Source organism: Octopus sinensis, linkage group LG15 (assembly GCF_006345805.1).
Source record: "Octopus sinensis linkage group LG15, ASM634580v1, whole genome shotgun sequence".
Taxonomy (NCBI): domain Eukaryota; kingdom Metazoa; phylum Mollusca; class Cephalopoda; order Octopoda; family Octopodidae; genus Octopus; species Octopus sinensis.
The window spans coordinates 24,741,094-24,760,311 of NC_043011.1; the positions used below are offsets into that span (position 1 = coordinate 24,741,094).

The 19,218-nt window shown below is 36.1% G+C and overlaps 1 protein-coding gene across 1 annotated transcript in view; it reads right to left on the reverse strand.

Annotated features, from left to right (window-relative positions):
* Positions 1-330: 330 nt before the first annotated feature.
* The window catches only part of LOC115219744 (dihydropteridine reductase), a 29,456-nt gene continuing 10,568 nt past the window's right edge, over positions 331-19,218 (reverse strand). Inside the window, exons 2-6 of the mRNA XM_029789976.2 lie at positions 12,923-13,109; positions 12,065-12,205; positions 9,261-9,369; positions 3,806-3,889; positions 331-2,569 (exon numbers count right to left, since the gene is read on the reverse strand). Of these exons, the coding sequence (XP_029645836.1) occupies positions 2,470-2,569; positions 3,806-3,889; positions 9,261-9,369; positions 12,065-12,205; positions 12,923-13,109 (621 nt within the window). The 3' untranslated portion in view covers positions 331-2,469. The remainder of the gene's footprint in view (positions 2,570-3,805; positions 3,890-9,260; positions 9,370-12,064; positions 12,206-12,922; positions 13,110-19,218) is intronic.

The following is a 19,218-nucleotide window of genomic DNA, read 5'->3' on the forward strand; positions in this document are numbered from 1 at the left end:
AACTGCTAGCTCAAAGTGAATTTCATAATCAGTTACATAACAGACAATGTACACAGTAAAAAGAAATACAGTTTATAAATTGTAATTATCATTTTTTTTTTAATTATTATTATATAAAAGAATTTCCACAGAATTAAGGTTCCAAGACAAAATATTTAATTTTGTCTTGTAAAAACTTATTACAGTAAAAAAGAAAAAAATGTGAAATCTATAATATTTTTGATGTTATTTTTATATATAACACCAGAGCTCATAAAAATAATTCTGAAAGAATAACATAAATGCTTCTCTTGCAAATGATCATGTCTCTTCAATAGTGTGAGAATTTTCTTTATGATCTTTCAAATTATTGTTTGTTTGGGACAGTGGAGTTAATTCAAACATCAGTATTCCAGCTTTGTATTTCAAATATAGGACATTTTCTTTTTAATGCCCAGAATTGCAAGAACTAAATTACTAATTACACAAAGCAATTATGTTTTATTACTCCACAGAAAACTATTTATCAACTAATAATAATAATAATATGCTGAAGAAGCACAAAGAAGAAATGCCTGCAAACACACTTTTGGCACATTAATGAATTATCAAGTATATATAACGCATAATCATTCTAGACAAATTAGAACAGAAATAGTTTATGTATGTGGTATGTATGTACACAAACATTGTTAGATAGATGCACACATACAAGAATTGAAACAAAGCAAGTGATTATACTAACCATTGAAAAATATGTAACAATTTGACAACCTAAATATTTCAACATTTATGAAATCAATATTTATCCCAATTTGAAAAGAAAAGCTCTTTATTTTCATTAACATGAAATAAAGTTATAAAAGCTAATGAAGGTTTGAGACCTAGTGAACCACACCAAAATTGCATCTCTGTATCAAACCCCTAAAAGATATTGTTTCTGTCGAGTTTCTAAATCTAAAATTTTCTATTCTCTTTCCAGCCTGTTTTTAATGAAATAATCTTAGATGTGAACCACCATGGATTCTCACAAATTTTTTTTTTCAGTAGTTTTGTCATATATGTACGAAAAAAGGTAGTGAGAAAAAATATGTAACAGATCAACTAAACTACAATAGCATGAAAATATAGTTACTAGGGTGTTTCTGAAAATGTCAGCTCCAATAATTAACAAGAATCAATAATTAGCAGCAGGAAAGATAAAATAGTTGCCTTTGAAGAATTTATATTTCAAGAGTTAAATCCTTTTCTTAACCCATTATCATAAAAGACCAAAGTACCTGAGATTGCCCAAATCTACCTACTCAAATTTACATCAAAATCCTGATGTAAATATTTTAATTGCATAAGTGATGGATGGCATGATTTCACTAGATAAACACTTGATGTACACTGCCCAACATTTTTAGACAAGAATTTTAATTCTTCCAAACGTTGGAGATACTTTTATCATTTTCCCATATTTCAATAACAATTTGTCCATTTTTGTAAAATTATATAAGCCTCATATTTAGTAGTAGCAACTCTGCAGTGAATAAAAGGTAGACTTTGAAGTTTCCAATGATGCAAACATCGTTGGACAGCAGTGTTAAAAGTAATTGTTTCTAGAAAGAGAATGAATGGGAAAGAAAGCTTTCAAATGTATCTCTTTCTCAAAATTTTCAGAAGAAAGCAAACAGACTCAATCGTTCATCTTCATGACACAAAACTCAATGGTTATTTACTTTTGCTTATTCTAATTAGTGATTTTAGATGATAATGGCAGAGCTTAGTCCATATGAGAAATGTTAACAGAGGGAAAAGGAGAACAAACTGAATGAAATTAAAACATTGATATAATTAGGGTCTTTTAGTAAGCTACATAATACATTTTAGAATTGAAATGAAACACATAAGGATGTATTTTAGTAAGGAATATAGTAAAATAAAAGGTTAAATTTTTTTTGTTATATATGATCATCTATAAGGCAAACACAACTTTTAGCTTGTAAATTCTTGCCATTAAGTTATGCATTAGTGAATACAGAATTCTATCAATTACATGGAACAATATGAAGTCACAACCTTATATGCCTCTATCCTTATATTCCATTTGATTCTCTACTAATGAAGCAGTGCTATTCACTTCACAGCTTACAGGCAAATTCATATAAGATACCTCTTGCTTAGACAGGGGTCAAAATAGGACTAAAATAGATAAGACTAGGAGCAAATTTTTAACATGCAATCCCTTACAAAACTATTTAACAGTATGATGGAGATGAAGGGAATGAGAACTAGGCACGCAGGTGACATTAACAGACTTCCTCTAGCATACAATTACAAACATTGCACAATCATTGAAAAGAATTTTCAGACTCCATTATCAGAAAATAATTGTAAAGCTACTGGTATGTTGGTTATTCCATTATATCGTGAACCATTTGAGAGCAAACCCATCACAGTACTTAGCAAAGGACCAAGCCTGTTTTCCTGTAGTGGTAGTAGTATTTAGCAAAGGACCAAGTCTGTTTTCCCGTCTTTGGTGACCATTTTCACCAAGCTTCCATTGGCAGGGCGTTCCTTGTCCATGCACCATTTATAGAAGAGCCTGAAACAAAAAATAGAAAATCTAAAATTGCTGTTGTTGTTGTTTAGCCTCAGGTCAGCTGACTGAGTAGATCAATGATGGAAGGTACTTCAGCCATGACTGGCCCTCAAGCATTACATATCTAAACCAATGCTATACAAAGTGTCACCATCAGCATGGTAGGTGGGTGTTATTTGATGTAATGCTGGTTACCATTTCTAGTAGGTAGAGTGATTAGATAGAGGCTCCTTTGGTGACAATTGTTAGGTAACAGGGTCATTTACAGTTGAAATAATAACCCATACATCACAGATAATATACAAAGTTAACTTGCAAATTATAACAAATTTTTCAAACTGTTACCTTCATGATTCAGGTTAAAATGCTTCCACTGGCATGATCTGTGTGATTTACATGCACCAGTAGCCTAGTGGATAAGAACATAGTTCTTAGTAAACAAAAAAGTTCCTAGTTCAAATCTAGTCTGGTACAATGTACACATCCAGAAATGGAACAAGATGATGTTTGGAGCTGAAACTGACTGAATTAGGACCCAAATGTAAATTTTTTCTTTAAATGATGTTAGACAGTCTGAAAAATTATCTTATTACAAATGTTTCACTGACAATTATAAAGTATACTACAGTTCTTCGACTGTCATCCCCAAATTATTTGTTTTACTACAAAAATTAAATCTAAAGGTAACCAGGCATGGCTGTGTGGTTAAACTTGCTTTGCCACCACATGGCTTCAGGTTCAATTCCACTGTGCATCACCTTCCGTAAGCATCTTTTACTATAGCCTGGGCCAACCAATGCCTCGTGAGTGAATTTGATAGATGTAAACTGAGTGGAAGCCTATTGTGTGTGCGTGAGTGTCCACACACTGCTTAACAGGTGTTGGTTTGTTTATATCCTTATAACTCACAGTTCAACAGAAGAGACTAACAGAATAAGCATCACACTTACAATAATGAGTACATGGGTCAATTTGTTCAACAAAAATCTTTCTTGATGGTACCCAAGCATGGCTACAGTCCAATGACTGAAACCAGTGAAAAAGATGGTTGTTATGAAACAGAAAACTTCAGTTCATATGTTGTTGCTGCTATGGTTTTGATAAACAGGCCATGATAGAGAATGAAACCCTAATTTCACCTACAAACAAACCCCTGACATGACCCCCCATTTAGCAGGTGACAAACGGGCTAATGAACCAATAAATGATGGTGGTGAAAATGTTAATGGCTCTACTTACTCAGACACAAAGTCCATTGATGTCCAAGTCGTTTGGTCAGCTTTGGCCATCCATTTCCTGTTATTTGGCGTATCTAGGACTACACTGAAAAATGAATATGAAACATTGAAAGAATAAAAATAATCTTGATATATAAAACTGAAGTTGTGTGTGTGAGTGTCTGTCTACTCCGATTTAGATTCCTAACTACTCCCACATTTTGTGGTGCAGTTTAACCAAAAGAGGGTATCTTATAGTCGTGATTCATATTAAACCCTTCTGGGTATTAGCGCGCGTCTATGGTGAGTCTATGATTTAAAAAAAAAATTTACCATCATTTTTCCGCATTTTTTGCTCAGTTTATATAAGGGAAGTAACTCTCTAAAAATGCTTATATAGTTATTTCCCTTACAAACCCGAGCAACGCCGAGCGATACTGCTAGTATTAATTAAAAAAATACAAACTAACATCAAATTGGGAACTATTTGAAAATATAACTTTAAAATGTTTTTTTTTTTTTTGTGTGTGTAATGATATTTAACCTTCAAGTGGTTTAGGTTAAATAAATACTGAGAGATGAGGGTTACCATTTTTGATGTATGAAGCATTCCAATAATTCTGTCAAATGTAATGCTTTTTTATTCACATTGTTTTGAATTTATCATAGGTGTGGCCACATGATAAGAAGCTTGCTTCCCAACCACATGGTTCCAGGTTCAGTCCCACTGCACCCTATGCAAGTGTCTTCTATTATAGCCTCAGGCCGACGAAAGCCTTGTGAGTGGATTTGGTAGATGGAATTTGAAAAGAAGCCTGTCATGTGTGTTTGTGTATACATATATTTATGTCTTTGTTTGTCCCCCCCACCATCGCTTGACAACCAATGTTGGTATGTTTATGTCCCTGTAACTTAGGGTTCAACAAAAGAGACCAGGCTTACAAAGAATAAGTCCTGTGGTTGATTTCTTTGACTAAAAAACCCTATAAGGTGGTGCTCCAGCATAGCCACAATTAGAGGACTTAAACAAGTAAAAGAATATCTCACAACTGAGATTTTGATGATGTGACTAAATTTTTAGAATGATATTGTAGAGTAGGTGTGAGAGGCCAGATCTAGCTTGCTTACTTCATGCTCTTGCTTGATGGGGTTAGGGTCATCCCAGGTTAGTGATCCCAGAGACATCCTGCTTAGAACTGACCAGACCCACCAGTGCCCCACATTGCTGGCAGTCCCATGCCAGCCTCTTTGCATCCTCCAAGATGACATTGAGCCTCTGGAGATATTCCTTAAACCACATCCAGTCATCTGGTACAGAGTCTGCCTATTCTTTTCTACTCTAGGCACAAGGCCCGAAATTTGGGGGGGAGAGGGCCAGTCGATTAGATGATCACAGTACACAACTGGTACTTAATTTATCAACCCCGAAAGGATGAAAGGCAAAGTCAACCTCCATGGAATTTAAACTCGGAACATGAAGACAGATGAAATATCGCTAAGCATTTCACCTGGCGTGCTAACGTTTCTGCCAGCTTGCCACCTTGTTATATTCTATAATATAGGCCTATTCCAAGTGGTGGATGTTATTGCTGCTTAACATCTGGACAGCTCTGACAGAATTATGATCATAGGTGCTTCAATCATGGCTCCCCTGTCTTTCTGCATTTCAGTCATAATATATCTACAATTACCTTATCTAATGTATTATTATTTTTTTTAAGATAGCAAGTTGTGATATGAGGGAAATTTAGCTATTTTATGTTGTTGGAGGGACCACTTAGAGGTTCTGTCTTCGACTGATACTTTATTTTAAGTTTCCGAGTAACAACGGGGGACAACTCTGGATAAGGTCCTTATTTTAACTTCAACAAAAGCGACGAGCAGGAAGAATCGTTTATTCCGCCTATATGTTCTCATTTCAAATTCTGGCGAGGTCGAATTTTCCTTTCATCTGTTCGGGGTCGATAAGCACTAGTTGAGTACTGCGGTTGATATACTGGACTAGCGTCCATCCAAAAAATTTCATGTCTTATGTCTGTAGTAGAAAGAGCTATTTTTAAACTTAACATAACTCATTGAACTAGTAACAAACAAATCGTTCAGTAAAATACAACAGAAAAGTATATTTGTTGCCATAGAACAAAAAGATGATTACTTAGAAATTAAACAATTCTGAGAAATCAGCCTTGTGTTTGCAATCTGTCAAAAGATTTACAATTAATGACTACAGACATTATAATGCATAGAATTGTATAGTTGTTGCATTTAACCAAAGTACTGAGCAAGCAGCCTGTCAAAGGCCATGTGACTTGTAATAACTACTGAAGATATAAGTTAAGTTAAGTTAATTTTTTGGCTCAAAAAGCAAGGCCATGTAGGGGGACATGGAGTTATGTACAGGGTGGTGTTCATGCAAAGAGTTCAGGCCATTTGTGGTCAAGGGAGACTTTGAACCGAGCGATCATCAGCATCTTCACTATCTCGTCCGGCAGCTTATTCCACAGATCCGCAACCCAGATAGAGAAAGCCCCTCTCCTTCGATTGAGATGAAATCGTCGCAGATAGAGCTTTTCGGAGTGACCCCACAGCCAACGCTCTGGAGCAGGAGTGAAGAACAGCTCTTTCGAGAGGTTACACTTTCCGCTTATGATGTTGTGAGCAAGAATGAAATCACCACGGCGTCATCATTTTTCTAGAGAATAAAGGTCGAGCGTCTTCAGCCTTTCTTCATAAGACAAATTCTTGAGACCAAGAACCATGCGGGTAGCCAGCTTCTGGACTCTTCTGAGATGCTGTATGTCTTTGAGGAGATAAGGAGAAGAAGCTTGAATCCCGTACTCCAATATGGGTCTCACCAGCATGACATAGAGCGGTAGGAATATAATAGGCTGTGTGGCTTTAAGTTGCTGCATCTAACCATAGTTGTAAATGGCACATTGCAGTGTTTATGCAATAAACACACTAGAGAAATCACTGTGGTCTGTAATTTCTAAAATAATATATCCATTCAAATTTGCCTTTCAAATTCAAGTGATTGTCAACTGTACAGGGAAACCAGACGAGAAGCTTTAAGAATCAATATACTCTTTCTTTTTATAACAGCATAATTGTCCTGTGCACAGAAAAATATGTTGCTATCATGGTAGAAACGAGAAATCCCTCAGTTCAATCTGGATCATGGTACTAGAGACAAATTATTTGCAAAGTAGTGCACAGTATGAAGCTTCTTGTTACACGAGTACTCTCCTAGAATCAAGAATATGTAGTAACCAATTTGAAAAGCTTTTAAAAATAGGATAATACATTGTACTTGCTTTGAATACTAGAAATTTGTGTTTATTACTGTAGAGCCGGGGAAAGTAAATAGAAACTAATAGTTGAAGTATTTTCATTTCTTGATAATGTATCGATCTGGCTTTGCTGACAGGGAATATACAAGGGTTTCAGGGTCTCTACAGATAGTAAATTTCTTGTCTTATAAGTAGTGTTAAAAATGTCTTAGCAATAGCTACATCATAGCAGGAACTCTCAACAAATACACTGTTGATCTGTATGACTTATGTGTGACCTGTGACTGCGAAGGTAGTCAAATCACAACAGAATTGTTTCACTTTTAAGTCACATCAGCATTGATTCTTTGTTAAATCACACTGCTATATTCTACAGTGTGAACACTTCTAAAGGAGACCAAGGACCAATACGTTTGTTGCAAAGCGATACTTATACAATAATGGCAAGACATAATATTTTCAAAGTTGTCTCCCTTCACGCCAGAATAATAGAAAAATAACAAATCCATCATAATCATCTACTGATGCTTATGAAGGAACCTTTAATGGTTGTCATATATGTCAGAAATAACAGTGAAATCCATTTCCAGCCACTGCTTTCAAAAACAAATGATTACATTGGATATTGTATGTAATTTTCTTTTTACCAAAACTGTCCGACGAACAGGAACGTGAAACTCTAAATAACAGCTTTTGTTATATTTCTGCTGCTTTTAAGTAAAGTATATATATATATATCATTAATTAATAATATCAGGGTAATAAAGATTTTAGAAATTTTTACTACCAGTGGCCTAACGTGTAGAAAAATTAGTCAAAAGACTATATATTATTCATATAAATACAGTGTACATTTAAACACATAAGTATCCGTCATAGGATTCCTGGCACGCTAGAAGGAACAGCCAAAGTCCAAACCACTATTAGGGATAAAACTTCGAAGAGAATGAAAAATAAAAACATTCACCATCTATCTCCAGAGATATATATATTGGGAATTTTAAACATTTTCAAAGTTGTCTCCCTTCTCGCCAGAATAATAGAAAACAAAATAATCCACAAATATATATATATATATACTCTTTACTCTTTTACTTGTTTCAGTCATTTGACTGCGGCCATGCTGGAGCACCGCCTTTAATCGAGCAACTCGACCCCGGGACTTATTCTTTGTAAGCCCAGTACTTATTCTATCGGTCTCTTTTGCCGATAGAATTTTAACGCTTCATCTTCGTTGGGTGACTTACCTTTCAAAAGCAATTGAGGGAATGTTCAAAGACGCCTTTGTATTTCAATAAACATCACAGTACAGTTAATCAGAAATGTATTTTTAATTATATCCCATAACTGATTACATTCTGCAAGACGTGTGTGTGTGTGTGTGGAAACAAGACGCCATAAAGAATGCTACTACAAGTGAAGACTATGTAATTTGTTCTCTTATTCTGGTGTTATGTCACACATACACACATAGGTGCAGGCCTCTTATTTTTGTGTTTTTGCATTCTCAGCAGAAATGTACAGACCTTGCAAAAAAAAAAAAAAAAACCGTTGCAGGAGTGGCTGTGTGGTAAGTAGCTTGCTTATGAACCACATGGTTCCGGGTTCAGTCCCACTACGTGGCACCTTGGGCAAGTGTCTTCTACTATAGCTTCAGGCCGACCAAAGCCTTGAGCGGATTTGGCAGATGGAAACTGAAAGAAGCTTGTATGTGTGTGTGTGTATATATGTGTGTGTGTGTGTGTATGTTTGTCCCCCAACATCGCTTGACAACCGATGCTGGTGTGTTTACGTCCCCATCACTTAGCAGTTCAGCAAAAGTGACCAACAAAATAAGTACTAGGCTTGCAAAGAATAAGTCCTGGGATCGATTTCTTCGACTAAAGGCGGTGCTTCAGCATGGCTACAGTCAAATGACTGAAACAAGTAAAAGAGCGGTTTGACAAGTGAAGACTACTTCTAAGTAAACAAGAGTCAAGGGTCTCCAGTTGTAGAATACTGTCTCAAAGTGTTTCATCCAACCCATGCCACTATGGAGAAAGCAGATTTAAAACAAAACGGCAACAACAATAATGATGATGATGATGATTAATGTTGTAAAGAGGATAGACCTTTTAGAATATGTAATCTTTATTACAAGAATATCGCAAGAAATTGTTTCTAATGAAGTGATCAGTCAAAACTTACGGTAAGGTGGCAAGAGCTACAGCACGAGAAGGGAGTCCACTTTTGTCACCAGCCAAACTTTTGGTCAATTGATGTACAGCAGCCTTAGCCATTCCATAGCCAATCATACCTGAAATAAGGGAAAACTCAAAATAAATAATACATTACAACAGAAAGTCATAAAACATTATTTTTTTGTATTTGGTTAGCAAGATTTTTAATACGAGATCATTTGTTGAAACAGACTTTTATCTATCTTGGGACGGTCATTATGCCAATTATAAACACATACACTGGTTCTATTTCACTTATCATTATTATGATTATTATTATCATCATTATTATTTAGTAAATTAGTTAACTAATTGAATGATTATTTGACAGACTTGAAGAGAGAGTGTGCCCTTGATGCAGTCACAAATGGCGATGAAAGAACTGACATACATAACTGACTGAATGTTTGACCGAACAATTAATCAAACCGTTAATTAGTTAAATGGTTGACTAATTGACTAATCCAAACAATATAACTGAAACAGAACCTCTGTGTGTATGTGAGAGAGAGAGAGTTTATTGATCCTCTTGAGATGCAACAAAATCATAAAACACAAACATTTGACATTCAAGATAGCCATCATAATCATCTACTGATGTTTATGAAGGAACCTTTAATGGTTGTCATATATGCTAGAAATAACAGTCAAATCAATTTCTAACCAGCCTTCAAAAACAAAAAATTACATTGGATATTGTATGTAATTTTACAGTGTTTAAAGAAATAAGGCAGATGGCCATGTCAAGAATATCCTGCATCATTGGTCCTTTCTATCAGGATTGGCCTGTAGATGATCACAACAATATCAATTTGTCTCCAATATTAATTTGTTTATATTGCAATAGATACAGGTGTCATAAATCACTGACAGTGACCTAACAATTAAGCTCCTGAGTACCATGACGAACTGTTTAACCCAGGTCTTGTACGAAATAGTTCAATTAGTGTTTAGATATTTATTCTTGTCTGCTATCATCTATGCACTAAGGGCCTATGTGGGAGGATCTCTCAAGGCTTATAATGCAGTAGTTGAAAACATTCGAGCGAGGTCATTGCCAGTGCCACTGGACTGACTCCTGTGCAGGTAGCACATAAAAAACACCATTTCGAGCGAGGCCGTTGGCAGTACCATCTGACTGGCCCTCGTGTTGGTGGCACATAAAAGCACCCACTACGCTCTTGGAGTGGTTGGCATTAGGAATGGCAGATCAGATTGGAGCCTGGCACAGCCATCTGGTTCGCCAGTCCTCAGTCAAATCGTCCAACCCATGCTAGCATGGAAAGCGGACGTTAAATGATGATGATGATGCTGACTCCAACACAACCTACCAGAGGGTTGTGGTGGTACGTCTGCAAGACCCACACAATCTACTGGTGGATTGTGGTTAATAAACAGCATCAGTGATCCATGCCTCACATATGATAGAGTGAAAAAAATATGGCTCTCATATCAAAATTAAGATACCATATTGGTATTCTGGAACAAAATGAGAAATGAAGCTCAAGAGCAAATGTGTTAATATGATGAGGGTTAAATAGGGTAACTAGGAATAATTATTCAATGGGAAGGGGGCAAGAATAACAATATTAGTCAATTGCTAAAATTTTCATTTTCTCAAATATATGGGAGACAACTCTAAACGGATTTAAGGCTTATGCCTTTATCAGTGAAGTATAGCCTTCATTCTGCTGGCTGAAATAGTAATGAGAGAACTGCTGAGACAATAATTCAAGGAAATCATCCATTCGAAAATCAATGGTGACAGGAAATGAATTTTATATAATACTCTCTCATATTGTCGAACTTTAGTCAAACAAACAAACCCTGTCCCCTGCATTGATCAAATTCTACCACCAACAGTGAATTTGAGCTAAAAGATCTCAAAGGCAGTATTTAGTGAATAAAACGTAAAAACGACTAAACAATAAAGGACTGAAGTTCTTTTGACGCCTTTAAGTATGGGGGGGGAGGGGTTCGCAACTCTGACACAGAAATGCTCAGCAACTAAAACTGGAGTTGCAATATCTAGGATCTCATGAGCCAATAAAGGAAACTATGTAGTCACTAGAAATAGCAGCCAAATTCCCTTAATCTTTTTCATATAATATTTGTTGAAATACATTGCTGTTAACTTTAAGTAATTGCAATAGTTCAATGATGTCCTCATATTTCAACAAACATCACAGTACAGTTAATCAGAGAAATGCTTTTAATCATATTCTATAATTGGTTGCCTTCAACATGTGTGTGTGTGTGTCCATTAAAGACAAGACTGAAGAATTTAGCGAAAGAAATAAAAAACAGTTCAAGAAAGGTTGGACAAGACACCAGAAAAGACATGCTACTATGTTATATTTCTTTTTATGGTGTTGTATCACACACAGGTGCAGGCATAGCTGTGCCACATAAAAAGCACGCAGTACACTCTGTAGAGTGGTTGGCATTCGGAAGGCATCCAGCCATAGAAACCAAGCCAAAACAGATTATGGAATCTGGTACGGCTCCTGGCCTTGCCAGTTCCTGTCAAGCCATCCAACTTATGCCAGCATGGAAGATGGACATTAAATGATGATAATGATGGTGATGATAAAGAGCATAGTGATGACATACTGAAACTAAAACAATTGTAGTGTGAAAGACACATTAGCCATTCAAAGAAAAAAAAAATCGGCACCAAATAATGTTGAGATGAAATTAACAGATTTAGAGTGTTTTTAAAAGGTTAAAGTGTCTTCCATACTGTAACTGTTATATTGTCATTGACAGTACCTGGTGTCCCATCAGTTGCAGGTGCTGCTCCTGGAAGAGTCAAAAGACCACCTTCTTTTAAATGCTTTGCCGCTAAACTAGAGGCAATGACAGATGACCAAACACTTTGCTTCCACATATCATCAGCACTCTTCAGAAAGTCTGTAATTAACAAATAAAATTTTTCTTTTCAATATTAATTATTACCATTTAATATGAAAAAGGAAAATTGAGAATACAATACAATATTTTATTTCATTCTATTGAGTTTCACCACAATTAACTATTCCTGTTGTTCATCTCCAATTAAAAGACTGACTGACAAACAACTGCATGGACACATTCACAGAGACACAAACATACAGACAGCTAGCCAGACACATTCACAGACAGTTACACACACACACCACATGTACTGACATGTGCAGACAGATATATGTAAAGCGGCGAGCTGGCAGAATCGTTAGCACGCCGGACAGAATGCTTAGCGGTATTTCGTCTGTTTTCACATTCTGAGTTCAAATTCCGCCGAGGTCAACTTTGCCTTTCATCCTTTCGGGGTCGATAAATTAAGTACCAGTTACGCACTGGGGTCGATTTAATCGACTTAATCCGTTTGTCTGTCCTCTCTGTGTTTAGCTCCTTGTGGGTAGTAAAGAAATAGATATATGTAAAGAGACATGCATGCATGCAAACATGAGATGTGCACACAGGCAGACATGCACACATACAGTTGTGCATACATACACAAAAGCACAGATGTGCATATACATACTCAGACATATGCACACAAATACACACACACACTCACAAACACATACATGCACACATTCACCAAGTGTGCAATAAATTTAGGTAGTGACAATATAACCCACTTACCTTTAGAATCAGCGTTGCCACCAGCCCATCCTCCTGCCACACACAATATGGCATCTAACTTGTTCCCAGCAAGACTTTCTGAGAGTTTCTTTGCGATTTCTTCATTTTGCTCATGCAAAGTAGAACCAGTGACTTGTACATTAAAATGGGCATCATCATTGTTGATCCTGTCAACTGACCCAACCCACTGCAACAAAGAGAATTGAACAGGTTAAAACTAGTGGCTTACTATGGGCCCTGGCACAGTATTACACACTGTAATTAAAGCTGAACATTGAAATTAATATTCACTCTAAAATTAACATTTAAAAAAAAAAAAATGATTTAAACTAACTGTTATATTTATTGATTTCAAATTTTAGGGGAGGCACTAAGTTGAATACATCAACCTTGGTGCTCAACTGCTATTTATTTTATTTTATGATTACTTCAAAACAATGTGAATAAGTATTACATTTGACAAGGTAATATGCATGCTAAAGGATTAAACCATCTTTAAGTAAGAAGTTTCTATCCTAAAACCAGAGATGGTTTCAGGAAAGTGGTATCAAAAAGGTTAATTCTGAAAGTAATCTAGCTAGAAATCTGTGACTGCAGGTGAAACCACCAGTAAATAAAGAAAGCATGTTCTTTATGGCAATGGTCATGTCTATCGGAGAACAAGTTCCATCTGTGCTGACTAAATATGATAGTGTTATTCAATAAAAGGTGCAGCTGGAAGCAATGCATTAAGACAGTAAGTTATTATCATCCAAATGGTTGCAGCAGTGCAGACTCTGCTGAACAATTCCGAGGAACCAGTTAGTAATATTAAACAAGGCAAAGGCAGTTAACTGGCAGAATCATTAGCAGGCTGGGAAAAATGCTTAGTGGCATTTCTTCCACCTCTATGTTCTGAGTTCAAATGCTGCCGAGGTCAAATTTGCCTTTCATCCTTTTGGGGTTGATAAAAAAAATGTACCAGCTCAACACGGGTTGATGTAATTGACTTAACCCCTAGCCAAAAACTGCTGGCTTTGTGCCTAAATTTGAAACCAATATTAGATTAGGCAGCGAATTAGGTTTCCCATTTCAGTGTGCCTTGAATAACATTACATTATGTGTGATGGTGCTGTGCAATGATAAGAAATTATGTTGCACATGTATGACAACATTTAAAGCATATGTTTGTAACTGAAAAAAACAAAAAACAATTGCTAAACTTTAATGTTATGATAATAATGCTTTCACCTTTGAAGATTAGAAAGCACAATGCAGATTTAACACCAGCCAACACCACTGCAAGATAAATGCTAACCTTATCTTAATTATCAAGTCTACTTGCACTCAAAAATATCTCTAGAATCTTATAGTGCCTATGACCCAACATTTTTCTTAGTTGCTCCCTTTCTTATGGTTTATCGTTACACTCCCCATCCGTCATTACAGAACAGAAAGACAATATGGTCCTTTACCTTTTACTTGTTTCAGTCACTAGACTGTAGCCGTGCTGGGGAACTGCCTGGAATTTTTAGTTGAATGAATCAAACCCAGGACTTTATTATTTTGTTTTTAAGAAGTCGGTATCTTTTGCCAAGCCGCTAAGTTACGGGGGACACAAATACACCAACACTGGTTGTTGAGTAGTGATGGGGGTGGGGACAAACACAGACCCAAACATATATACATACATAGGCACAGGAGTGGCTGTGTGGTAAGTAGCTTGCTTACCAACCACATGGTTCTGGATTCAGTCTCATTGTATGGCACCTTGGGCAAGTGTCTTCTACTATAGCCTCGGGCTGATCAAAGCCTTGTCAGTGGATTTGGTAGACGAAAACTGAAAGAAGCATGTCGTATACACACACACACACACACACTAGCTGATGTACCAGTAATTCCCGGGAAAGTGGAGTTTATTCCTTGGTTTCGTTCTCATAATTATTCCAACAATTCAATAACAATAGAAAGTAGCCCTTAAAACGGTTTTTGTGCATTTACAGAGAAAACCGAACTGTCTTACACAGGATCTTATTTTTAGGAATTCCCAAACTGTGAAGTCAGTTTTGTAATAACATGAAATTAGTTACCCGATAGTAAGGATTCAAATAAAGTAGCCCCAAAATGGGCTTTGTGTTCCCAGAGTATATAGAACCTAGGAGGAAATACTAATAAGGTATGTATAATAAAATTGTGAAGCATGTTGCATAATAACAGGCTAATCAGATATAATGTCGCAACAACTCAAATTAAATAACTCTGAAAAGGGCTTTTGTGTGTTCCCAGAGAATATTACCCTCAGCAGTGCTAGTATTGATATATTCATGAATACTAAGAAATAAGCATATTCAATTTGATTTATACCAAATGATTTAGGAAAATGAATGGGTTATTTCCCTTGGTTGTTAAAATGAAATATATTACATATATGTAATGATCTTTTCCAGGAGCTCTATTATCAATTTTTTCAACAATTTGATTATGCCATGAGGTTTCCAGTAATGAGTTCTACACTCATGTCAAGTTTCATCAAAATCGATAAAATGATGTAGGAGTTAGCTAACAACTCCACAAACACACCCATAGACAGAATTTCCTACATATGTAGTAGATATGTGTTTGTGTGCGCCCCCCCACCATTGCTTGACAACCAATGTTGGTGTGTTTACATCCCCATAACTTAGCGGTTCAGCAAAAGAGATCAATAGAATAAATAAGTTTACAAAGAATAAGTACTGGGGTTGATTTGTTCAACTAAAGGTTGTGCTCCAGCTACTATAGCCTCAGGCCAACCAAAGCCTTGTGAATGGATTTGGTAAACAGACACTGAAAAGCCCAACACACACACACACACACATATATATATATATATATATATATATATATATATATATATATATATATATATATACAAACACACACACATATATGTATGTATTTGTCTGTCTCTTATCACTTGACAATCGATGTTGGTGTGTTTACGTCCCTGTAACTTGGTGGTTCCGCAAAACAGACCCATAGAATAAGTATTAGGCTTACAAAGAATAAGTCATGGGGTCGATTTGTTTGATTAAAGATGGTGCTCCAGCATGGCCACAGTCAAATGACAATACAAAAGAAAAATGAATTAGATATGTGGAGAGGGGCAAGTCAGTTACATTGACTCCTGTACTCAACTGGTACTTAATTTATCAACACCAAGAGGAGAAAAAGCAAAGTTGACCTCAGTGGAATTCAAACTCAGAACATAAAGCCATACAAAATGACACTAAGCATATGGTTCAGCATGTTTAATGACCGCCACCTTGCTGTCTTGGTTCGTTAATATAATAAAAGAAAAAAAAAAACATTTACATACCAGTTTTATAAACCAGATTTTATTGCTAAAATTTAATATCACACATAAACAACAATTCCAATTTATGACATTGTTTAAGGGCACTTGTTAAATCTTCATGTCTCATAAATCTAGAAATCCGACATCACTTTTTACATTGTTAATCACTTGTAATATTTACTTTTAGTTACACCAGCATTTTAGAACATAAAAAAAAAAAAAATGTACAGTTTATTGTATTATCTTTTATATTTTATTTGTTTCAGTCATTTGACTATGGCCATGTTGGGGCACTGCCTTGAAGGATTTTAGTCAAAGAAATCAACCCCAGGACTTATTTTTTAAGCCTAGTACTTATTCTACCAGTCTCTTTGACTGAATCACTAAGTTATGGGGATGTAAACAAACCAACACCAATTATCAAGCAATGGTGGAGTACAAACACACACACACACACATTATATATGATGGGTTCCTTTCAGTTTGTGGCAACCAAATATACTCGCAAAGCTTTGGTCAATGCAAGGCTACAGTAGAAGACACTTGCCCAAGGTTCCACGCAGTGGGTCTGAACCCAAAACCATGTGGTTGCATAGCAAGTTTCTTACAACACAAATATATGTGGGTGTCCATACTTGCCCAAGTTAGACGGAAATCTACAGGCTAAGCTTCACTAATTTCCAAACAAGGAATTATTTCCCCATGGCCAGGTATGCTTTTCATGGAAGACTCGAAATAAATAACCTCACTTATATAACAATGATGCTCATTTACAACTATCACATGATGTCTACAACAGGTTTCTTTCGGTTTCCATGTGTTAAATCCACTCACAAAGCTTTGGTCAGCCTGAGGCTAAAGAAGACTCCTCTCACTACCACCAATAATAATTCTATTGTGTTTCAGCTCAGAAGCTGCAGTCATGCAGGGGCACCACTGTTTGTTAAACCATGTCACTCTTCTGCATCTACTTTGATATAACTGAACTGAGAAGTGAATTTAAAATATTGATTGATTTAAAAGAATTGGGTTCTTTAACACCAAGTTGTTCTACGGGAAGACCTATGATCAAAAGGCATTTCAACCATGACCATACTTCACCATTTTTTCAAACATAGTATATCATTATATCTAGGACTATATTGTGATATATATTTTTTTTTTTTATTAAAGGATAATAGGATATGAGGAAGGTGATTTAGCTGCTATTTCTGGCACAGATAGAGACTAATAAAGGCTTCCTTATTGGCCCATGTATGGAATAAGTATAACAATCTAAAAAAATTAAAATGGCACATGTTAGAATGAGAACTTGAAACCAGGGAGGTGGGGAAAAGAGAAATCTGAAGAAAGCTAGTTGTAGGTCAAGTGTAAAAGAATAGTCTTGTTCTCTTTTAATCTGCCTTATCCCCTCCACCACATATTGAAGAAGACAGGATTTTTTTTTTTTTAAGCTCAAGTGTCTATAAAACAAGACAGCAGCCCCCCACTTTCACTGCTGCAGGTACTATTAAAAACAGAACAAATAAGCTCTTGAAATACCATCACTAGACAGTAAAAGACTTTTTTTTTTATAGATCTTTATAGTTGTTTTTATTATTTTTCATAAACACATAAAAGATGAGAAGTGGGGGGTCACATAATCTAATGGAGACACTTGTTTGTACAGAGACAGAAGTGAAGAAAGATTACTTTGCAGTCTTTTACTGACTGCAAACCTAATACAGTTTCCTAATGGAATGAAAACACTTGCATAGAGAGATAAGAGCTAAGATCACTGCAACCTGATTATTGGTACCATTTCATATCCACAGTCAAACGATGACACATGCTTCCGTAAAACTCAAAAATGATTAATAAGATATATTAAACATTAGTGTCACACCTAAACTGATACAGCACCAGCTTTTGGAGCCAAATATAATTGGTCTCTGTAGAATCCAATCAATTAAAGCTGTGCTGTGCTTTTATGAGATAGTCTAATTCACAATCTCATTAAACTGTAAAGGGGTATCGTGGGAAGGAGAAATGAGGGAATGAGCAACCCTGCAGGGTGGGGAGATGTTGCATAATTGCAAGGTTTTATTAGAATGCACTGTATAATTGTTGCGCTTTGCTATTTTGCACAGATCTTCAAGAAGGGATCATGGCTGTGTGCTTAAGAAGCTTGCTTTTGCAACTACATGGTTTTGGGTTCAGCCTCATTGCCCAGCGTCTTGGACAAATATCTTCTATTATAGGCCTGCACCAACCAGGAGACTGTAGATGCTTGTCATGTATATACACACACACACTCATGTATGTATGTGTCTTTGCCCTCTCCACACCACTTGACTACTGGTATGGGTTTGTTTACATCCCTGTAACTTAGTAGTTTGGCAAACACGACCAGTAGTATAAGTACCAGGCTTAAAATATAAATACTAGGATCAATTTGTTTACCTAAATCCTTCAAGGTAGAACTTTAACAAAAAGTAAAAGAAAAATAATACAACTCTCTTGAGTCACTAACTAAATGAAAATTTTAAATCTTTAATGATGTCCCAATGTTAAATATTTAGTAAATAATTTTTTACATTGGCCATCACAAATTCAACGCCATACTGGAAATGTCTCAAGCCCAGCACACTGGTCATTTTTTAACATAAAATCATACCAAAGCAGACCTCGCCAGTGTTGGTGCCATGTAAAAAGCACCCAACCCACTCTGTAAAGTGGTTGGCATTAGGAAGTGCATCCAACCATAAAACCCATGCCAAAACAGACCTCACTAGAGGTAGCACCTAGTCGAATTTGTAAAGTGGTTGGCATTAGGAAGGGCATCCAGTCATAAAAACCATGCCAAAACAGTGGAGCTTGATGCAGTCCTCTGACTAGCCAGCTCCTGTCAAGCAGTCCAGCCCAAGCCAGCATTGAAAACTGATGTTAAATGATGATGATGACTTCACAAATTCATAAGAAAGAAAAAAAAAATGCAGCT